The 24386-nt window shown below is 41.4% G+C and overlaps 2 protein-coding genes and 1 pseudogene across 2 annotated transcripts; 2 read left to right on the top strand and 1 right to left on the bottom strand.

Moving 5' to 3' along the window:
* Window positions 1-6002: 6002 nt before the first annotated feature.
* On the top strand, window positions 6003-7854 carry LOC117756565. The gene is made up of 3 exons (XM_034577106.1): window positions 6003-7212; window positions 7315-7571; window positions 7820-7854. Exons 1-3 carry the CDS (start codon window positions 6800-6802, stop codon window positions 7852-7854), a joined length of 705 nt encoding a protein of 234 aa, XP_034432997.1. The 5' UTR covers window positions 6003-6799.
* A 1448-nt stretch (window positions 7855-9302) lies between these two features.
* LOC117756563 lies at window positions 9303-10591 on the top strand (annotated as a pseudogene).
* Window positions 10592-14473: 3882 nt separating this feature from the next.
* On the bottom strand, window positions 14474-20601 carry LOC117756562 (serine/threonine-protein kinase pim-1-like). The gene is made up of 7 exons (XM_034577105.1): window positions 20560-20601; window positions 20230-20451; window positions 19404-19584; window positions 19118-19291; window positions 18908-19005; window positions 14631-14690; window positions 14474-14545 (listed from the first exon to the last, which is right to left on the bottom strand). Exons 2-7 carry the CDS (start codon window positions 20449-20451, stop codon window positions 14474-14476), a joined length of 807 nt encoding a protein of 268 aa, XP_034432996.1. The 5' UTR covers window positions 20560-20601.
* Window positions 20602-24386: the final 3785 nt, after the last annotated feature.

Raw genomic sequence — 24386 nt, 5'->3', positions numbered from 1 at the left:
CATCAAGCAGTTCAAGTAAAGGATCTGATGCTCTCACAAAGCCATGTGCTGTCAACTCTGAGGTTGGCAAGCTTTCTGGTCAAGCCATTCAAAATTGGAATTTGTTAAGGTTGCTGCCTGTATTAATTGGTGACAAAGTGCAAAATCCAGAAGATGATGTCTGGCAGTTAACTCTCCAGCTTAAAGATATCGTTGATATGATTTGTGCGCAAAAGATTTCGTTGTCACAGGTAGCATATCTTGACATTGTAATCCAAGAATACTTGGAATCAAGAAAGTGTTTATTTCCTGAGAGTCCACTAAAACCAAAACACCATTTCATGCGGCACTATCCAGAACTAACTTTGAAATTTGGCCCCTTGATCAGAGTATGGACGATGCGTTTTGAAAGTAAACACAGCTACTTTAAGAGATGTGCCAGGCACTTGAAAAACTTGAAAAACATCTGCCTAACTTTATCCGAGAGACATCAGATGTTTCAGGCATATCTTTCAGCTGGGCCAGGATGCAGCCAGCTTCTGCAAGTCAAAGACAGTTGTACCTTTTACCCCAACCTTTACAGTGATGCAATTAAACATGCAGTGAGGGAATTTGGCTTTTCAGAAAACAATACTAGTGTTTCCACAGACATACAGTATAAAGGTACATCATATAAAAAAGGGAATTTCCTTGTGTCAAAAAATGATGAGTCCATGGAGTTTGGAGAACTTCTCATTATTTTAATTCAAAATTATGCAGCTGTGTATTTTGTGATGGATGTACATAAAGCTGACTATCATTCTGAATACCATCTGTACTCCGTGACAAAACAGAGTACAAGATTGCAATGTCTGAACATTAACGACTTGGTAGATTTTTATCTGTTACCATCATACATTGTTAATCGGCACCAAGTCATTCCACTGAAACACAGTGTTTTGTCGAAATAAACACGATCTTGGCCACTGAGGTGGAGAAGCCATACTAAAAATGCACATGTAAATTTAGTAACAATTAATCAATCAATCAATCAATCAAATTTTATTTGTATAGCCCATATTCACAAATCACAATTTGTCTCATAGGGCTTTAACATGGTGTGACATCCTCTGCCCTTAACCCTCAACAAGAGTAAGGAAAAACTACTTAAAAACCCTTTTAACAGGGAAAAAAGAACGTAGAAACCTCAGAGAGAGCCACATGTGAGGGATCCCTCTCCCAGGACGGACAGAAGTGCAATGGATGTCAAGTGTAAAGGAGAACTTTAGCAAGATAAGGGTTTTAGCAGCATTGATTAGGGTAAACATTTTGAAGTATAACTGAAGGTCAGTGAATTGGTGGATTAATGTCATTAATGGTCAAGTGTCTGAGGAGAAATACTATGTATCGAGCAGTCCTGCTGCAATCATAGTCCATGGTCAGCAGCCAGCAAGATCATGATCCACCATCAAGATCGGATGCCACTATAGTCCACAGTTATTGTCCACTGCCGCCATTAGGATCCATCATCAGCTGCCACCTCGGTCGTGGTCCACTACCAGTATCTGATGCCAACACGATAAAGGATCTGCCTTTATTATCACGATCAGCCAGCACGATGCAGAATCCGCCATACTGGATCCACCATTACGACCTCTGATACGTGATCCACAGATCCTAATCCATGATGTGGCCACAGCCGCGGCCCTGGATCTGCGGACGATAAGGCAAAGGGACTCCGGGGAAGAAGTCAAGTCAGTAACATGTATTGATGGGATATGAATTACTTTGATGTGATAAAGATTGAGAAGAGGAAGGAGAAGCTGGAAAGAGAAGCTCCGTGTGTCATGTGTCCCCCGACCTTCTAAACCTATAGCAGCCTAACTAAGAGCAGGTCTAGGACAAGCCTGGACCAGCTCTAACTATAAGCTTTATCAAAAAGGAAGGTTTTAAGCCTACTCTTAAACGTACAGATGGTGTCTGCCTCCCGAACTGAAAGTGGGAGATGATTTCACAGGAGAGGAGCTTGATAGCTGAAAGCTCTGGCTCCTACTCTACTTTTAGAGACTTTAGGGACGACAAGTAAGCCTGAATTCTGGGAGCGCAGTGCTCTAGTGGGTTGATAAGGTACTAACAGCTCTTTAAGATATAATGGTGCCATATTGTTAAGGGCCTTGAAGGTGAGGAGGAGAATTTTAAATTCTATTCTAGATTTAACCGGAAGCCAGTGTAGCGAAGCTAATACAGGAGAAATGTGCTCTCTTTTCTTGGTTCTTGTCAGGACACGTGCTGCAGCATTTTGGACAAGCTGCAGAGTCTTTAACGACTTACTGCTGGAGCCTGATAATAAGGAATTACAATAATCCAGTCTGGATGTAACAAAGGCGTGGATTAGTTTTTCTGCATCCTTTTGAGAAAGGACATGTCTGATTTTGGAGATATTACGCAAGTGAAAAAAGGCTGTCCTGGAAAATTTGTTTTAAGTGAGAATTAAAGGATAAATCAGGATCGAAGATCACTCCCAAGTTCCTGACTGTTTCATTGGAAGCAAGGGCAATGTCGTCTAGCTCAGCTATATCATTAGATAATGTATCTCTAAGGTGTTTAGGGCCAAGTATTAGAACCTCTGTTTTATCTGAGTTTAATAAGAGAAAATTGCGGGTCATCCAGGTTTTTATGTCCTTGAGACATGCTTGGAAGTTTAGTTATTTTGATTACTTTGTTCAGGTTTTATTGACAAGTATAACTGTGTGTCATCCGCATAGCAGTGGAAAAATAGGATTTAAACCATTTTAGGGCGGTTCCTTTAATGCTAATTAACTGTTCTAGTCTCTGTAATAAAATATTATGGTCAATTGTGTCAAATGCTGCACTAAGATCTAACAGAACGAGGACAGACACAAACCCCTGATCTGAAGCTATTAGAAGATCATTAGTGACTTTTGCCAAGGCTGTCTCTGTGCTGTGATTGGCTCTAAACCCTGACTGAAAGTCTTCATATATATTATTTTCCTGGAGAACTCACACAGCTGATTGGCTACAACTTTTTCTAGGATTTTAGACAGGAAGGGGAGATTAGATATCGGACGATAATTGGCCTAAAACCTCTGGGTCTAGGTGGGTTTTTTGAGGAGGGGTTTGATTACAGCTATTTTAAAAGACTGTGGTACATATCCTGATGATAATGACAGATGTATTGTGTTCAGTAATGAACTGTCAATTAGGTGGCAGAATTTCTTTAAGTAATTTTGTAGGAATGGGATCTAGATACAAGTTGTTGGTTTAGAAGATGAGATTATTTTGGTCAGCTGATCGAGGCTGATCAGAGAGAAGCTGTCTAAATAATTGGTAAGATTCTTGGCCGTTTCTGAGTTTTCTATTCTTGATGGGGTATTAGTGCCAATTGAGGGCAGGAGATGGTTGATTTGATTTCTAATGGTTAGAATTTTATCATTAAAGAAATTCATAAAGATATTGCTATTTAGGGATCGAGGAATACTGGGTTCGGTGGAGGTGTGACTCTCAGTCAGCCTGGCTACAGTGCTGAAGAGAAACCTGGGGTTGTTTTTATTCTCTTCTATTAGTTTTGAATAGTAGGCAGCTCTTGCTTTGTGGAGGGCCTTCTTATATGCTTTAACACTATTCTTCCAGTCTAGGAGATTTCAACACGGTTGCTGGAGCGCACTTCCTTTCTAGTTTTCTTGATACTTGTTTAACTCATGTGTCCTTGGAATTATACCACGGAGCTAATTTACTATGCTTTTATAGTTTCTTTTTTAGAGGCGCTATTGAGTCTAATGTTAATTCGTAATGACTTACAGAGCTATCGACGAGATGGTCAATCTCAGTGGAGCTAGGGTTTTTAATTGAATTTGTGTTTATATCGACGGATAGTACGGGTTTAAAATGTAATCGGAATTATTTCCTTAATGTTAGCTACAGCACTATCAGGTAAACATCTTGAAAATGAGTTCATTATTAGTGGCATATATTCTGATAGTGAAAAATCGAAGGTTATTAAATTATGGTTCTGATAGAATTGGATTGCGCTGGAAGTACCGTTAGATGTTCAATTTTGACACCGTATGATAATATAAGGTCAAGTGTGTGGTTACAACAATGAGTAGGTTGTGTACACACTGACTGAAACCAATTGAGTCTAATTGCGAAATAAATGCTACGCTAAGGCTATCTTTATTATTGTCAACATGAATATTAAAGTCACCAACAATAATAATTTTATCGGTCTTTAGGACTAGGTTTGATAAAAACTCAGGGAATTCTGTTAAAAATTCAGTATAAGCCCCAGGGGCACGGTAAACTACAGCAAATTGATTGGCTGTTGGTGTTTCTTGGATTGGCGTGGAAGACTAAGAACAAGACATTCAAATGAGTTGTAGCTTAGTTTAGGTTTAGGATTAATTAATAGACTGGGAGTTAAAAATAGCAGCAACTCCACCTCCTCGACCAAATTCTCTGGAACGTGTGTATTTACATGACTGGGGGGAGTAGATTATTTAGGCTGACATATTCATCAGGATGCAGCCACGTCTCAGTGAGGGACAATAATCTATTTTATGATCTGAGACTAGTTCATTAACTAAATAGCCTTTGATGACAATGATCTTATGTTTAACAGACCACATTTAAAAGTCTTTATTCCTGAGTTGTTGCAGAGGTTGTGTTAATTTGTATTAGATTTTTGTGTGGAATTCTCCCTCTGTTATTGTTTGATTTAAATAATGTAATGGGACGGTGGACAGACACAATCTCTATGGGTTTGTGGTTGTGTGACTGATCCAGAGGGAGCGCAGAGACGTGTTTAGCACTGCAGCTCTGCGTCCTGGTCCCAACTCTGGGTTGTCATTTAATAGACTGGGTAATATTCCTAGATAAGAGAGATGCTCCATCCCAAGTGGGATGAACGCCGTCTCTCCTAACAAGACCAGGTTTCCTCCAAAAAGTTGCCAATTATCTACAAAGCCCACACAGTTACAGGACACCACCTCGACAGCCAGCGGTTAAAGACAACATGCGGCTAAACATGTCATCACCTGTCGTGTTAGGGAGAGGGCCAGAGAAAATTACTGTGTCCGACATCGTTTTTGCGAAAGCACACACCGACTCCACATTAACTTTAGTGACCTCCGACATACGAAGCCGGGAGTCGTTGCTGCCGACGTGAATTACGATCTTACTGTATTTACGTTTAGTTTTAGCCAGCAGCTTCAGTTTGGATTCGATGTCGCCGGCTCTGGCCCCTGGAATACAATTGACTATGGTCGCTGGTGTCGCTAACCTCACGTTTCTCAGAACCGAGTCACCAATGACCAGAGTTTGCTTCTCAACGGGTGCGTCGCTGAGTGGAGAAAATCTATTTGAAACGTGAGCTGGTGGGTCTTTAATCGTGGGCTTTTTAAGGGTAGCACTATGCCCCCTCCGGACAGTCACCCAGCCGCCCTGGGCTCCCGGCTGCACGGGACAAGTCGAGGGACTGATAGCGGAAGCTAAGCTAAGTGGCTCCGCGGCGGCTAGCGGGGGCTGGCTAACTACAGCTAACGGAGGTTCTAAGCAGCGGAGCCGAGCTTCTAAGTCGCTAAGCCTCGCCTCCATCGCTACCAATACACTACATTTATTACATGTACCACTACTGTTAAAGGAGGCAGAGGAGTAAGTAAACATGAGACACTCGGAGCAAGAGAGAGCAGGGGAGCGAGAGGGAGAGAGAGATGCCATCGCTTCTATATTAGACTACGAGGGTGAGCTCAAACAGAAGAATCCGGTGACACGCTGATGTAAGGACACAGAATCACTAAGCACCAAAGAGTAGGAGTTGGTATGTGTTGATGTTTAACTATAGACTTAGCCGTAGTAATATAGAGAAATATCTGTGTTAGCAGAGGAGCTAGTTCAGAGACAGCGACCACCACCAGCGGCAGGGAAAACAGGAAATGACGCGACTCGCTTACCCGTAGTACGTAGAATAGACCGCCGAATCAGTATGTCTGAATTAAGAAGTTTTTCTTTCTGTATGTACAAAAATAAAAAGTAAATCCTCACTCACATTATATACTTAAAGTATCTGTATATTATCTGTATATATGTACAGTATTACATGACTAAATGTGCTAATTACCTTTCTCTTCTTTCATTTTTAATCTTGAAAACTATTGTCATTCTTCCTTGATTCCAGAAATGACTCACTTGGAACAAACATTTCTACGCACTGCCATCACTGAGGTCTTGCCTGACCTTCCAGAGATGATGAAAGATGTCCTGGAAGAGACCTTAAATTCGCTTGGGGTGGAGACATCTGATGATTTTCAGTTTATCGAGGAAGCCGATTTGCTGACAGCCTTGAGGCCAATTCAAGCCTGAAAAGTCCTTGCTGCTTGGAAGCTGAGATGTAAGTCCAGTATTGCAGTACAATACAGGATGCAACCAGTGCCCAAAGTCGCCTTCATAAAAGATCAATTAGAAATATAGAAACATTCACATTGTGTTCCTTTTTTTGTGTGTGTTTTTTTTGCAGGCCAGACTCCTGAAACCAGCAGCTCATCTGTTGCTGCCTCACCAGGACCTCCCGCATCCTTACAGTCTCTTTCACCCAGAAGTTCACCCTCAAACTCTTCCAACAGCTGCCAAAGCCCCGATATAGACTGGGTGGATATGTTTATGATACCGTGGGATAAGTTCCCAGAGGAACTTATGCAGTCATTGGAGAGGGAAAAATGACCAAGTCCACGAATGAGAAGGGAGATGATCCGGATTGTGGTATGTTAGATGACACGAAAAAGTTATTGCATTGCGTAGAAGAAACACTACTCAAGTTGGTAAAAAGATGGTGGCAAAATATCCCAAATCTCTTCAAGACATAATCGGAGGAGATGTGATTGGGCCAGGGTATCACTCTCTTGTAAAGCAACTGCAAAACAGGATCGAGAATGTGAAGCGATCTACAAGCCCAAAAGTGAGAAAGCGAAAGCAGCGCACTGATGAGTCCGACACAGACAAAGTTCCTCCAGAACAGAGAGCAACAATCCAGGACACTTATGGTTGCGTTAACTGGGATTTAAAATTCCTGCCCCGTGGAGAGACTCATGAGAGCCAGCATGAGAAGAAAGAAAAACTGAAGATCATGTCTCAACAAACTGATGCTAATCCAGAGGAGGTCAAACTTCTAATGAAGTTGACTTTCTACACACAGCGTGAACAAGTCAACCAGGGGAAAAATATACAATTCCTCCTGGAAGAGTGGCCGTTTTAGTTCGACGAACTCGGCATGGCAGTCCACTTCAAGGAACTCACCGGAACTTGGGGCTCAAAGAAACTTTCACACGGAATTTGGATCTGAAGGGGGAAACGGCTCCTGAACTACATGAATACTGTTTGTTTGAACAAGAACAAAAAGTTCTTACAGGCTGTTACAAAGTCTAAAGTGATGAGGGGAGAGCTGAGTGGTTGCTCTGAAGACGTCAAAGAGATGCTGCTGCTTCTGCTTTCCTACTTTGATGAGAAGCAAGACTCGATGCTCTGCCATGTGGAGGACACATGCCTGGCAGAGGAAGTACAGATGGACCAAGTTCACCTGACTCCCACCATTGTTGTGTGTGGTAAGTTTACTATTTTTATTTTATTAAAATTTTGTATTTTGTATCTTTCTTCCTTTTCTTTCTCTCTCTTTTCTGCCTATTGAATAATTTATTTTCCCCAACCTGCACATGCACTGTTTTCTATTTTCATGTTAAGCAATTTAACTGATAGTGATAATTTCAAAGCATATATGCTCAAATAGTTTTGTGATGTTTCAGGGAGACAAGTCTTGTTTTAATTTTGTATTGTGCTTTTGTTTTGTTGTTAGGACGATCCTGTTATTCTTCGAGACGTTCATGCTGAGTGTGGATCGAAACATTGTACACGACAACATCCCCTCCTTCGTTTCTGCCTGTGCATGATGTTTGGGAGCTATTATTGTTTCAACATCCATTACCCATCAGAGCTGGCATCAACCCTGGAGTTTCTGCAGAGGTGTGTATTTTTGGATCCAACACTTTCACTTTATTCTTTATATTATCTAAAGTCACTGCTGCAGTGACTTGGAGATTAGGGGACTTGTCATTTTACCTTTTTACTATTATAAATGGTTTTAAATTAGTAGCTTGAATAAAAAATATTGATCGATGTGAAGTGTTTTTGTTGTAAATTTAGGTATTTAATTATTAATACAGTCATCTGTTTTTCTTCTATTTCCCAAGGTGTTTTTTCTCCATCAACCCGGAGAAGGACACTAAAGTGGAGAAGAAAACACGTCCCGTCTTCACGTGAACCCCGAGTCCTGACCTTGATTCAAGAACTTTCGGATCATGAGTGGCGTGATCTTTGAATATGGACTAAAACTCAGTAAGATTCATGCCATGTGCCCACCTCACAGTTTGAGTTTGTTTCAACTCAACTCTGTCTGCTCAGTTCTTCAAGCTTAAGAAAGTTAAAGTTTCAGACTAAATTCTTACAGAGTTTGTATGCAGTTGTTAGTGAATTTTATTGCACTTGTATTTCTTCACTTGCATACCTATACCTCAGTTGAAGAGCTTTTTTTTTGTGAAGATATTGTTACATGGAACATTTATTCATAGCAAATAACCCCTTCTTTTTTTCCATCTTTCCTCATTCAGTTAATACATGTTAATAATATATATATATATATATAACAGTTAATAATATGAGCACTAATCTGTCACATGCAGAGAGCATGAACAGAGAGTTCTGATGTTTGTAATGTACATAAACGAATATGTATGTGGAGAAATTACATGTTTTTTGCACTTTTTTTAGATTAATTAAATCCTTGCAAAGGCAAGTTATTGTTTTGTTTAATTAAATTTTTTTTTATTTTAGTACAGTAACACTTAAGGTATATCTAGCTTTGCTTTACAATTTTTAAATGCTTAATCTGTGTACACTGGGTTACATTTTTCACATTTCTGGTCAAACATCTAAAAGAAGGCAAGGCAGTGTAAATGACGTATAGAAGCTTTCTTTTTTTCAGAGAGCAATAATCCTAACAGTGGTGAAGAATACCTTTTACAGTTTATATTTGAGATGGGATATATATAGGAGTCATAGAACAGGATTTTTTGTCCATAAAATCGTAATTCGTACATTTTACAGAAAATGTAATTGCAGTATTTAGATGTTGTTTATACTGTAAAGTCTTGTCATAAATACTGAAAAATACACTACATTATAAACAATTTTGGAGTAAAATTTGCAGAGAAATTCAGTTAAATGACAGCCTTATACATGAAGAATTTACAGTTTTTTTCAGTGAAACTGAATGGGGTTCAATGTATAATAAGCGACAACTGCATGTAAATCTTACGGAAGGAATTTGTTAAATAGCAGCGTGGTCATGCTAATTTAGCAGAAAGGGCTGTAGGATTTACCTGTTTAAATGTAATTTTTTTGTAAATTAGAACAGATTAAACTGTTTAAAAAATTACAAGTTGTTCTTGTAAAGTTGTTTACATTTTTAACTGTAAATTTTACGGAATTATTCTGGCAACCCAGCTGCCAACCTTTTTTCGTAAAAACCACAGGATTTTTCTTACAGTGTACGATTAAAAGCTACCAACAGCCATTAAATAGACCTTGTGTCAGGTCCGTTTTTACAATTGCTGGTCCCAGAAATAAGAAAGGCCTTTGGACCTCAGCTAAGTCCTCAAAGTGCTCAGGAGAAGATGGAAATTTGAACTCCTACAAGTCCATGTGAAGTGTGCTGTTGGTTGAAAGATCCAGAGCAGCTACAACATAGACTGTGTTTTTTCAGTCCCACCCGAGTCCCTTCTTCACCACTCTAACTCATTTGTGACTCTTTATCTCTTTCTCAGATCATCATGAAGCAGCTGGTGGATGCTGCCATCGATATACAAGCCAAGGGCGTCTTCCACCGAGATATTAAAGCAGAGAACATCCTCATTGAGTTCAGCTCCGATGGCCTTCGAGTTCGGCTCATTGATTTTGGATGTGGCTGCATTTGGAAGAAAAACATTTACAGCCAATTCACTGGTACGGCCGGTCCTGTCTTGTTATCCTGCTTTTCATTCATCTGACTGTTAAATCTCTGCCTGTTCCTCATCTCTTTGCTTTTTTCTGTCTCCTTCTATCTGACATATTGTAGGAACACTAGCATACACTCCTCCAGAGTTTCAAATTAACTGGCAATACATGGCCGGCCCCACGACAGTCTGGCAGTTGGCATCATTGCTATTTGAAATGCTGGATGGATTCAGGCGGTTCCACACCACAGGGTTCCTCAGAAATGAACTCCGAATCAGCTCTGTGTGGTCCAAAGGTGAGACAACGCCTGGTTTCAATGTGCAGTTATTATGTTCCTTCCATGTTACAGTCGATCCTGTAGATTCAAGCCTCATCGTTTCTTTGTCGTCTGTCTCTCTCCTCACAGACTGCCAAGACTTCTTGGGAAAGTGTTTGGCTTAGAGCCTGAGGACCGTGCACCTCTGGAGGAAATGCAGCAGCACCCCTGGTTAAACAACCCTGTACTTAGCCCCACCCCACCCCATCCCATCCCCAACCACCCACTGTAATCCCAACCCAAGGCCGCCATACCAATTCCTCCATCCCAACCCCCCCATCCCCAACCACCCGCTGTAATCCCAACACCAGCCCGCCATACCAATTCCTCCATCCCCAACCCCCCCATACCCACCACCCACTGTCATCCCAACCAAAACCCCACAGTCCTCAATTCCTCCATCCCCAATTCCTTCATCCCCACCCACCACCAATCCCACAATTGTTTGGGTCCCTGCCTTCCAGCCTCTGTTAATGCTTTCCTATGTTGAGGAACCTGTCCTATGTTTATACACCATGTTATTCTCCATCATATTACCCATTTTATTTTCATTAAGTATTTAAATCTCCTCAATGTCTCCACTTCCGGGTTTCTTAGGTGACCTCTGTCTGAGGCTGTAACCATAGACTGTATTATATACTGGACGTAGGGTCCGTGACGTCACCGTTGGTTTCTGAAGAGTGAAAATGAGGCTAGTAGTGGGCGTTCACCCGGCGCCATCTTGCCGGTGCTGACTCCTCCTAGTTCCTGGCTAACAATAAATGGGCAAAGAGGAGGAGCGCGAGTGAAGACTGACAGCTGAGCCACGCCCGCAGAGCTCAATTTACCTGGTTAGCTCAGGCTAAGGAGCTAGGCTACATGCTACCCGCGGCTGCTAACCGGCTAGCGCTGCGGTGTTGCTGGTTCCGGATGGTCGCGATCTTTACAACGAACTCACTAGAGGTAAGTAACCTTGAAACTACACAACAACAAAACCCATTGCTTTATCTATTATCATATGCTTACATGCCTCAAGGGGTTTTTAATATGTAATTGTTATAAAAGTAACCGTTTATTTAACACGTGTAATGAACAGATTGAAGCAAAATTAACTACACTACTACAGAGTCGTGTGTTTGGTTGTGACTTGATTTTAATAAGTTAATATCAATACGCTACATGTGTAAGTTGAAAGTGATAGTAACTATATGTTTCACAAATGTTCTGATACAGGCTGTATAACCACCATTACTATAGCCACCTTGTTTATTTAGCCTGTTATGGAATTTACAGTGAATTAGACAGTTTAGATAAGATTATAATCTCCACACACCACTGTTGTAAACAGTTCTCATATTTATTATATAATTGTGTTTTCACACTGAGAGAAGTGGAGAGACTTGATGTGGACTGTTATCAACAGCTCTGTGGGAGATTATCACCTTGAATATTACAGATGAGGTAGAAAGACATTTTATCTATTTGTACAATGTTATATTTCTTTCAGTACATTACATTTCATTTAGCTGATGCTTTTATCCAAAGCGACTTACAATATGTGCATTTAACCATGAGGGTACAAACCCAGAGCCCAGTACATCGGTTCTGTCTGAAATCTGTGGTGCTTCCACCTGCTGAACACAGAATAAACTGTAAGAACCAGTCTTTGCTGGAACATACACAACATGAAACATCCTTTTATAGTGAGTTTCTTCTTTTCATTAGATGAAGCACTGCAGCACCTGATGTCCTCAGCATCCACTGTGGCAGCAGCAACATGGTGGAGATCGGCAGCTTCAGGCTGGTCAACATGAGGACGACCTGCACCAGCTTCATCTGCACAACACTTCATGTTTTCCCTCCCTTACTAAAGATGGCCTGCAGCTGTTTAGAGTCATTGCTAAGTGTCATGGATAATAGAGTTAATTTCTATATTCATTATGGTTGTTAAAAAAATGAACACTTATCAGAACAATGTTTGTCTTTTACTTTCTGATTTGATACACTTTAGATAAAAACCCAGTGTTTTATTTTTCTTCTTTGCCATAAGAGACAGAACACGGTCAGCACAGCTGTGTCCTTCAGGCGCGTCCGTCCTAATAACATGACAGGAAACATAAAAGTATGGCATTATTGTAGAGGAAGTGTTACTTATTGAACAAAGTTGTATCCTTATTTTCTGTGGATATTCAACTATGTATTTGAATATGGTTTTTGGATTAACAGTGCACTACCAGACAATGAATGTGCAGTATGGAGTTCTTACACATTAATAGTATTGCATATATAATTGAATGCATTATGTATTATGTGCAATACTTTGCTTTGATTGTTTGTAAGTTATGAAAACAGGTCTGTACCTGGAGTCAGTGTTGAAGTGATGACTCTCAGTGTTCAGTCTGGTTGGATTCCAGTTGTGTCTCATGTTGGACATCCACAGGTGCAGGCTGTCTGAGTCACCTAGAGGAACATTCAACACAAATACACAGATATGTAAAGTCATACATGTGCCAAGGTTAACTCCTTAACAGACTTTTACAATGGTAAAAATAAAAGTGTATTACTTCAAAGTTCATCAGATCATAATCACTTCAGCTTAGGAAATAGGTGGTGGACATCAGCCTCAGGTTCTCTATGTGAATGTCTATTCTAGTAAAGTTACACTTCCTATAATTGATTTATGTGACAAACAAATACATTATTCTGCATGTCCACTTATTTAACACAATAATTCAGTACAGTCTGCCTAATAATAATCTGTGTAACGTAGTCAAGTCAAATGGGTTGGCGGGTGAAACAACTTTACATAACATTAGATATCTTACGTGGTGGAGCTTATTCTCCAAACACACAGTCTCCTGTCTCGGTTCATGTCGGTTCAATAACTCCCGTACGGTCCCGTTAGCATCGCCATTACTGCTGGTATCTTGCCTGCAGGCTAGCGGAGCTAAGCTAACAAGCCAGGTACAGAGACACCGATACCTGCTCATCACTACTAACACATAAATAACATACTATACTTTACTTACCACAGAAACGGGAGCGCAGACGTCTTTAACTTCTCCGTCAGGAGAACAAGCCGAACATCAAACCGTATTATTCATCCGATATGTGAGTGAAACCTCTCCACAGACTCAGGTCGTGTTCAGTGATGGGGGTTAGCCTGTTAGCATGTTAGCCTGTTAGCTCAGGTGAAGCCGAGCAGGCAACAGGCTAGGAGCTGGAGTCGCGAGCTAACGGTGACGTCACCTGTCCATCAAGTGATAATTATTCATAATATCAAACCTCTATATAATTTAAACGAGTGAGTTAGAAAAAAATTCACCCCCCTCAGAGTTGTCATGAAGGAAGAACTAAGTGATTGAGACTAAAACCGTTTTTTGAACCATGCTGTAAACAGGTTTAATTCTGCTCTAAAGTCGGGCTTTTTAACATGGGAGTCAATGGGAATTGACTCCTTCTTGGAGCCAGCCTCAAGTGGCCACCCAGTGAACTGCAGCTTTTTGCACTTCCGTATTGGCCTCATCACTCAGCCCGGGATGTTGCCCCTTGGGCTGTACTTAGCCCCATAGCCCCCTAGCCCCCCCAACCCCCATCTCCTCCCACCACCATCCCACAATCTCCGTTGGACTTTTATTCCCTGCCTTCGTGCCTCTGATAATTTTTTCCTCTGTTGAGGAACTTAAACCTGTGTATGTATATAAATCATGTTATCTATTTATTTTTCATTAAATTTTTTAATCTCCTCCTTGTCTCCACTTCCTGGTTTCATATGGTATCCTCTGTCTGAGGCTGTATCCTCCAAAGGATTTGGCCCATGAATTGAGACACAGCCATAACTCCTTTACACACTTACTTTGACTCAAGGGACACTGATACTGATGGAGGATCATTTGGACTCTCCTGAGAGTGATCACAGTTTGTTTTCATTCACTTTCATACACACTGGAATACATGTTGGTTTTACTACATGCAGTCAAACAGCTCATTCATCTTCTTTTTTCTTTTTTTTTAAATGACTTCTATCACATCTTCATCCCACGACACTGTGTGAAACTCTGGGCTTTTGCGCTCATTTAAATGGCCAGAGTGTTGATTGATGCAGATATATAACTGACATCATTGTGATCTCCTGCTGTATTTACACATGGGCTGACTCTGACATTATCCAGAGTTTTTACGAGGGGTCTGGTAGGAGAAACTCAGGAGAAAGTCAGGAGCCTCTGACTTGGGCGTCTGCGTTCTCACATACAGCCACTCAAGAGAATGTCAGGAGATTACCTGGAGTTCAGTGCATGTCTGAGAGCAGCTTCAGTCTTACCTGGTTGTCCTGAGCGGTCTGAGCAGGGTTTTCAGCATAATGCCATGTGGTACTAGCAGGCTGGATATCGTTAGGAGGCACAGCATCTGCTATCATGACTTTCTCATGTGCAGACCATCCCTCAGTCTCCAGCCACCGTCAGGCTGTCAGCATGTTGTCACCTTACAGGTGATACCAGAGGGAGAGGGAAAACGAGACCATAGTGACATGGATGCTCATGATTTCAGCCACAGATAAGTCAACACATTCACTGAGCTGGGTTACCTGTGACCATCAAGGTGCGGATGTTGGCTTGTCATGATTCACATAAAGCCCTGGCAGTCTGTTGCTTTATTTTGTTCTGCATGATGATCTAACAAAGGAACTCCATGTTGGTCTCTATCAGGTCCCTGAAAGCAACAGATCAGAGAGAGACACAGAGAGAACGAGAGAGAGATAAAAAATAATACATGGGGGGAGGCCAAAGGTAGATAGAGAGAGAGAGGAGGATTTCATTTCAGTACATTTCAATACAGGCCTAGTTTAAAACAAAAAATACAGACTAAATGCAGTAATAAATGATTATGCTATATTCATGCTAATCTGGCATTTGTTTGGAGATTTCCTTTCATCCCAGTCTCCTCTCCTTCCCCCATCATTACCCGAGCTGCTCCTGTAAAAGTCGTATGAAAATGTACAGAGACCATCTCCCTCTGCTCATGTGTATTGTGACTGTGGAGAAAGTGTTGTGTCCCCTACAGCAACGCTCTACTCCCTCTGCTGGCACACTCTAGTAACTACAACTCATAGTGGTGTTAGTCTCAGTCTGACGTTTTACACATAAAACACAAAATGCTAGATCAGCTGGAAGTGACTCTGAACCCTGATGACAATACTGATTGAAAATACTCAAATATCAGAATGTGAATAATACAGACTACAGGCCCTCAAAACGTTGTTCTACTGCTTGATATGACTTTCTGATAATGAAACTTATTCCACATACTTTCCACCACGCACCCGCCGCCTCGGTCCACGCCCATTGTTACACCTGCCGATGTCTCGGTAGCTAGCATGCTACAACATGGTGTAAATGACGCAGTTTCGAGTTGAGTTCGAATGTCGGGGCTCGGCACTTGGACGACACCACAGGAGCCGGATGGAGGCTTGTTATGTTTCTGTTCTGAGCAGAAACTGATGACTTGTCTGTTTTTTCAGCTCTTGAAGCCAAATACTTTTAGGCCATTAATCGCCATGTAGATTTGTATACACATTCACACAACACAGACGGATTGAGAATACTTTTGCACAATAATGGCCCCATAGTATTAGCAGCAATTTAACAGTTAAAACACAGACATGGTGCTGATAGGGTTGGTGTCTAAAATACAATAATTTGAATTCCAGGTCTTTAAAAGTCTTAAATATGTTCAAGTGGGTACAAATTGTGTTAATGTTAATTTAATGCTACTGACAAGCTTCATTTCTTTAAATACATTTTCAATCAAATTTTATTTTGGTGGCATGCACAGTTTTTGATGTCTCTGTGTGTTATAGTTCTTTCTCAATGGCAGTGCACTGTAGTAAAACTACAAACAAGACCAATGTGGAACTAATACCTGATAAGTACAAACACCCTGGTCAGTACACTCAGCTTGGCTGTGGGAACAGCTATGAATACATACAATCTCTGCCTGTAGTTTGAGAGATAGCGTGGTGTTTCCATGGTTATTCTCTACTCGGCCACTTCACCCTATCTTCAATTATGGGGAAATGAAAGTGATTGTGGGACTCTGATATTCCTGCTTATCTGTTGTACTTGACATTCGTGTTAAATTGCATTCATTATGGTCCTGACAAGTTTTATATTTAACTTGTTGAAACCTGCAGAAACCCTGGATTTTGTTCTCTGCAGTGTTTTTAGACACTGCATATTTAAATAAATAAATGTATCGATGATTCAAAACAGAAACATACATATAGTCTTTACTTTTTGGAAACAGAAAAATTGAAAGTTTGCAGAGCTTTGACCCATAACCTCATCAATTCAAGAATTCTAGCTTTCCCCCTTATTATAAAGATTGCCTGTAGATGTTCTTTTCTCCTGTTGCTATCTGAGGTCAAGAAAAGTGGAATTTGACCAAGGGTGATGATGCAGTTTGACAACTGTACCACTGAATAAGTGGTTATTTTTTTACACCAACATGAATAATTTGTTTCAAGACTCACTTTAAAAACAAAAATATTGGATTTCATTTTTTCACCAGTGAGTGCAGTCAGAACTGCACTGTGCTCAGCGCCATAGATCTACAGTGATGGAGGAGTTTAACTGTACAGAAGCTATTTCCATCGCAACATGGTCCAGGGCCGCAGGGTTTGTGAGGACCCAAACAGTGTCCGTGCTCCTTCTGCTCCGAGCCCAGCCAGGGACTCTGTCAGGAGCAGGTCAGGAACACTCTGAATTTATGACATCTGTGTTTAACCTAAACTTTTTGAGAGACTTGGATCCTGATGCTTGTTCCTCTCATTTCTCTTGCAAATTCTCTGATTCACGGTGAACTTACCTCCTTTGGAGGATACAGCCTCAGACAGAGGATACCATATGAAACCAGGAAGTGGAGACAAGGAGGTTTAAATATTTAATGAAAATAAATCGATAACATGATGTACATACATACACTACCGTTCAAAAGTTTGGGGTCACCCAGACAATTTTGTGTTTTCCATGAAAACTCACTTTTATTTATCAAATGAGTTGCAAAATGAATAGAAAATATAGTCATGACATTGACAAGGTTAGAAATAAAGATTTTTATTTGAAATATTAATTTTGTTCTTCAAACTTTGCTTTCGTCAAAGAATGCTCCATTTGCAGCAATTCCAGCATTGCAGACCTTTGGCATTCTAGCTGTTAATTTGTTGAGGTAATCTGTAGAAATTTCACCCCACGCTTCCTGAAGCACCTCCCACAAGTTGGATTGTCTTGATGGGCACTTCTTGCGTACCATACGGTCAAGCTGCTCCCACAACAGCTCAATGGGGTTGAGATCTGGTGACTGCGCTGGCCACTCCATTACAGACAGCATACCAGCTGCCTGCTTCTTCCCTAAATAGTTCTTGCATAATTTGGAGGTGTGCTTTGGGTCATTGTCCGGTTGTAGGAGGAAATTGGCTCCAATCAAGCGCTGTCCACAGGGTATGGCATGGCGTTGCAAAATGGAGTGATAGCCTTCCTTATTTAAAATCCCTTTTACCTTGTACAAATCTCCCACTTTACCAGCACCAAAGCAGCCCCAGACCATCACATTACCTCCACCATGCTTGACAGATGGCGTCAGGCACTCTTCCAGCATCTTTTCACCTGTTCTGCCTCACAAATGTTCTTCTGTGTGATCCAAACACCTCAAACTTTGATTCGTCTGTCCATAACACTTTTTTCCAATCTTCCTCTGTCCAATGTCTGTGTTCTTTTGCCCATATCAATCTTTTCTTTTTATTGGCCAGTCTCAGATATGGCTTTTTCTTTGCCACTCTGCCTAGAAGGCCAGCATCCCGGAGTCGCCTCTTCACTGTAGACGTTGACACTGGCGTTTTGCGGGTACCATTTAAAGAAGCTGCCAGTTGAGGACCTGTGAGGCGTCTATTTCTCAAACTAGAGACTCTAATATACTTGTCTTCTTGCTGAGTTGTGCACCGGGGCCTCCCACTTCTCTTTCTACTCTGGTTAGAGCCCGTTTGTGCTGTTCTCTGAAGGGAGTAGTACACACCGTTGTAGGAAATTTTCAGTTTCTTCGCAATTTCTCGCATGGAATAGCCTTCATTTCTAAGAACAAGAATAGACTGGCGAGTTTCACATGAAAGTTCTCTTTTTCTGGCCATTTTGAGAGTATAATCGAACCCACAAATGTGATGCTCCAGATACTCAACTAGCTCAAAGGAAGGCCAGTTTTATAGCTTCTCTCACCAGCAAAACAGTTTTCAGCTGTGCTAACATAATTGCACAAGGGTTTTCAAGGGTTTTCTAATCATCCATTAGTCTTCTAAGGCGATTAGCAAACACAATGTACCATTAGAACACTGGAGTGATAGTTGCTGGAAATGGGCCTCTATACACCTATGTAGATATTTCATTAAAAACCAGACGTTTCCACCTAGAATAGTCATTTACCACATTAACAATGTATAGAGTGTATTTCTGATTAATTTAATGTTATCTTCATTGAGAAAAACAGTGCTTTTCTTTGAAAAAGAAGAAAATTTCTAAGTGACCCCAAACTTTTGAACGGTAGTGTATATACACAGGGGAACTTAAACCAGGAGTGCTGCTGCATTTCCTCCAGAGTGGCACGGTCCTCAGGCTCTAAAGCCAAACACTTTCCCAAGAAGTCTTGGCAGTCTGTGAGGAGAGAGGACAGACGACAAAGAAACGATGAGGCTTGAATCTACAGGGATCGACTGTAACATGGAAGGAACATAATAACTGCACATTGAAACCAGCGTTGTCTCACCTTTGGACCACACAGAGCTGATTCGGAGTTCATTTCTGAGGAACCCTGTGGTGTGGAACCGCCTGAATCCATCCAGCATTTCAAATAGCAATGATGCCAACTGCCAGACTGTCGTGGGGCCGGCCATGTATTGCCAGTTGATTTGAAACTCTGGAGGAGCGTATGCTAGTGTTCCTACAATATGTAAAATAGAAGGAGACAGAAAAAAAAGCAATGGATGATTTACAGGCAGAGATTTTACAGTCAGATGAATGAAAAGCAGGAATACAAGACAGGTTGGCCGTACCAGAGAACTGGCTGTAAATGCAGTTTTTTTCCCAAATGCAGCCACATCCAAAATCAATGAGCCGAACTCGAAGGCCATCGGAGCTGAACTCAATGAGGATGTTCTCTGCTTTAATATCTCGGTGGAAGACGCCCTTGGCTTGTATATCGATGGCAGCATCCACCAGCTGCTTCATGATGATCTGAGAAAGAGATAAAGAGTCACAAATGAGTTAGAGTGGTGAAGAAGGGACTCTGGGTGGGACTGAAAAACACAGTCTATGTTGTAGCTGCTCTGGATCTTTCAAGCTCTGGATCTTTTCAACCAGAGCACACTTCACATGGACACAAGTCACATGGACACAAGTCCACATCTTCACATGGACACAAGTCCATGTGAAGTGTGGAGTTAAAATTTCCATTTTCTTCTGAGCACTTTGAGGACTAAGCTGAGGTCCAAAGGCCTTTCTTATTTCTGGGACCAGCAATTGTAAAAACGACCTGACACAAGGTCTATTTAATGGCTGTTGTGTAGCTTTTAATCATAGTATGTGATCTGCAGAAAACTTCAAAAAGGAATTTGTGCTGAAATAGTTTTCTCAATGTTTCAGCCAATAATATATCCATTAATTAAAACTCAAGAGCCCTCGATAAAGGGAAGGTTTCTAAAGACTGAATCTCAAATAATTTAATTTTGAAATTTAAAATGTTAGTTGTGATTGGACCCAAATGAAATATGGGTGTGATAGCAGCCAAACACTCTCCACTGAAACTGATGATATTCAAATGAATGACCTTTTCAGTAGTAGTCTGGGAAACAGCTCACACGAAGAATAAAGCTCCAGTACCTTTGCAACGTCCTCGGCAATCAGACCACAGTTCTCATCCATGAAGCGCAGCAGTTCCATAGACGGGACTGGCCTCTCCATGACCAGAAGAACCTCTTGGTCCAGATCGTACCAGTCCAGTATCGACACGGCTGCAGATTTTCCCACAGTCACTGGTTCGCCTGCGGCTTTGTGCATGAGCAGCACCTCCCTGGGAATCCTGCATGCCCTCCCATTTAACATCTAAAGGGAAAATATGTGTGTTTATCTCATCAACAACAAGTAAACAACAAAAACATAAAAGTTAAAGAATGATTTCAACAGTTGGTGATGAGACAACAGATCACTCACCACTTTTTGACAGCGCACAGCCGAGTTGGGGATGTGTTTTATCGCCACCTACAGGACAGATCATGAGCACTTTGGTTATTCCAAGGGATGAAGTCACAGTATTTATGTTTGATGTGAGAATATTACATTCAATTATTTTATCACATCATATTATGTACTTACTGGTAAATCATCATACCTTCTGTGGCCGGCATAAACTGAGCCATAGCCTCCTTGACCAAGTTTTTAAGCTCCAAGTACTTGGCCTCGAAGTCAGCTGCACCAATGAACACAGACACAGACACATGGTTTAATATAGTTGTGAAAAAAAGATGGCATCACTACCTCTAACTTAATATTCTTTTTCCAGGACTGACATTTTGATATATTAACTCATGATCCACTTTTTCATATTTCTAAGGCTTTCAACCACCACATTTCAACATATGGAGTCTTTTCAGATGTTGTGGAAATAGCTCAGTGGAGCGAAACCATCAGATAGCTTCATGACAACTAAGTAAAATCCATCTGCCTAACAGTCGGCTGAAAGCTCTGAAAGATAAGTATTTGTTTGAATCATTTCATTTACATATCATATCTGGTTTGTTTAATCTGTGTCAATATTTACATCTGTTGGGGATCGAGCCTAGACAAAGGGTCGTAAATGAGGCCTGCGTGTGCTTTTCAAAGCCCTGTCTAGAGTTTTGCTCTCTCAGGAGACAACCCTCCCGAGATTCGACAGAACAGCCATGTTGTCTTGACCGGGGCCTGAGGTCAACTTGGGCCTTCTATTGGCCGAGAGCCAACAAGACCCCCGGCCCTCTCCAGGAGGGAGGCCGGACAATTCTCAGGTAATAAATACCGAGAGCTCCCCCAAATCAGGGCTCATTCCCCGTGCACTGAAGATAGGACCAGAACCTCTCCAGGTTCCCTCCAGATGATCCAGACACTTAAGGGAGCAACCACAAACGTTTGTAGTTTTTATATTTTTTTTCTCCTTTAAAGTTCATTCAACCTCTTTTAATTTTTCACTTGAACTTTACTCTGAAAGGACCGCAGCAAAAGTCGAATACTCGCCGGCCGAGTTATCCACAGACTTTTCCTCCGCTCCCACAAATCATAGCTGCTCCGCCGCTATTCATCCCTGTAGAAGAGCAAGTTTATATTCGCCAAGGCATTGAGACTTTTCGCCACGGAGAACGAGACCGATTTCTCTCCACTTTCCGGCCGCAGCTTTGCCCCGCTGCCATCACACGAAGCAGCTGATCACTGTTTCCGACGGCCACGAACCAAATCCACTCGTCTTCCCGGAACGCGCCGCTCGCGCACGAACCAACCGCGGAACATCGACAAGTAAGAGGCTTATGTCTGGGCAGAGACTAGTTTAATTATTAGTGTGTTACTATTTGAGCGTACATTTGTGTGAGACCGCTGTGTCTAATTCTATCTACATTGTGCCCGCGCGTCGTGACGTATTCGGCAGTTCCGGCTACGTCACCGCGTTGTGTTACCGTCAGACCGACTTTACGGAGATTCTAACCTATTAAAAGATCGGTACACAGCGGAACGGATCTTAGTTCGTTCGCTTGGGTACCGAGTGGTAGAGTTCCCGCAAAGCTGTCTCTGGCGGTGTTTGAGATCTCCTCTGATAAATTAGTGTATAACTTTTCCTTCCTCTCTCTCTTCTCTCCTAAATCCGCCTGCATGCACGTCCGAACTGCATCCCCGCACTTCACGTCTTATATACATTCTAGAATCTAGATAGTGCGATCGCATCTCGACGCCACTCGGCGCTTTTAACCACGAGATAGATCAAGTAACCTTTGTCCACCATTCCCTTGTGGTCAAACCACATGGTGCACCGCCATTTTGTAACCCGACACCACGTGTAACTTGTACGCCATTTTTGATTTCGTAACCCCACACCACGGCTTTAGACGCCATCTTGTCTCCATCTTCCCCGTACATATACACACACACACCCACCCACACACACACAGAGACACACGCACACACACATACTCGCCTCCGGGTAGACACATTGGAGGCATTACATATGTGTTACGATTGTAATAGATGCTTGTGGTGTTTTATCTTTGATATAGTGGGTTTGCTGTGATAATAGTCATTGAGTTACATTGATGTCATTATCCTAAATAAATCCCCTTTTATATTTAAAGTACCGGTATTTTTGTGATTCTTTGTGCATATGTATATGTGAATACAGCTGGATTATGACTGCCTGTGCTCGAACTTAAAACCTTCACTGTTCATTATATAATCATTAATAGGAAATATTGAGATTTCTAATTGAACTTTTCAGATTATGAGACTGATCTTTATTGACTGATTGTTGGTCCCTGATTCCAGGGTGGTGCCCCGTCTTTGATAAATTATAATTACAACTTTTATTATTCTTAATTGATAATTTTATTGTTTTTCATTAATTATTTCATTATTCTTAATTGATAACTCTATCATTTTTAATTAAGTATTTTATTATTTTAATTAAATAATTTTATTTATTTTAATAATCATATTTTATGATTATTGAAAATTAGCCAACATCCAGTCTACCTACTATTGCACAACATAATTGGTGCCCCGTGTGAGGCAATCTTATTCCAGCTGTGTCATAATATTTGTGTATAAAATCCAATAAAAATTTTGGGAAAATTAAAAATATTAATTTTTTTTTTTATTTACTTTAATTTTTTTTAATTTGGATTAATTTGATTAATTATTATTATTAATTTTTTTTTTTTTTTTTTAACTTTTTTTTTTCCCCTTGCACCATTGCCAACAGGTATACTAGTGCTTCGTGTAACCGTGGTTGGCTGCTTACTGCATAGTAGTGGTTGTGTCATTTTGATGACCGATAAATAATAATTAATTTTAGAGAAAGACATAATTTTAGAAATTAATTTTTCTTTGATAATTTGTATTGTTTAAATTCCCCTTGCTAAGCAGACGCTGTGTAACTGTGGTGGGTTGCTGACTGCGTTTCAGTGGTTAGTAGCTTTTATTGAAGAGATTCTACATGCTTTTTTGATTTCGAGGAAACTCACAACTATCTAGGATTGAGCCGCCGAGCTATCCTAGACAGTAAAACACAGGGTAAAGCTCACCTGTGCCTTGGCTGTGTTTTGTACACGTACGCATTGCACCCGCTCGGTGTAAAAGCAAGTTAAATCCGTCCACCAAGTGTTTTGTTGCAATCACAAAGATGAGTAACAAAGATCACCGTGAGACAAGGGCTCCTTCAGGGCCAGGCGACCTGTCAGAAATGGTCGCCGGTCTCATAAAGATGTCGGTTGATGATGTGAGTGATTTGAGTGGTTACGATATGAGTACCTGCGATCGAAAGATCGAGGAACTGACGAGATACATCGATAACCCCATTGGTCCAACACAGACAATACCCCAAGTTCTGGGTCAACTGACCCTCCTGTATAACCAGAAAGCCAAGCTGCAAACCCAGGAACATGCGGAGGAGCTAATGGCCATGCAGACAGTATGTCGGAAGGAGCAGGAGACAAATTCCCACCTGCGGCACACACTACAGGAGTGCGAAAGACGGTGCGAGCAAACCCAAGAAGAACATGACCAATCCAGGCAGGAGTGCGAGTTTCTGCGTGCGCAGGTCCAAGCTCAGGATCAGGAGAAAGGGGGGAAGAGCCCAAGAAGGCTGGCCTCCCCCGAACCGATATCCTGGACGACAGGGTTCGGAGCTGACGCCCTTCCCGACGGAGCCAGCAGAAGCAAGACACTGGGAGGGCAGCTGCGAACACAGCTGCGTGACCCTCAGGCAGAGGAAGCTGTGCTCTGGAAGGCCCAACACGCCCCAC

Source organism: Hippoglossus hippoglossus, chromosome 22 (genome assembly GCF_009819705.1).
Source record: "Hippoglossus hippoglossus isolate fHipHip1 chromosome 22, fHipHip1.pri, whole genome shotgun sequence".
Classification (NCBI taxonomy): Eukaryota; Metazoa; Chordata; class Actinopteri; order Pleuronectiformes; family Pleuronectidae; genus Hippoglossus; species Hippoglossus hippoglossus.
Note: the sequence above shows the minus strand (reverse complement) of the source record. Positions and strands in the feature narration are given on the sequence as shown.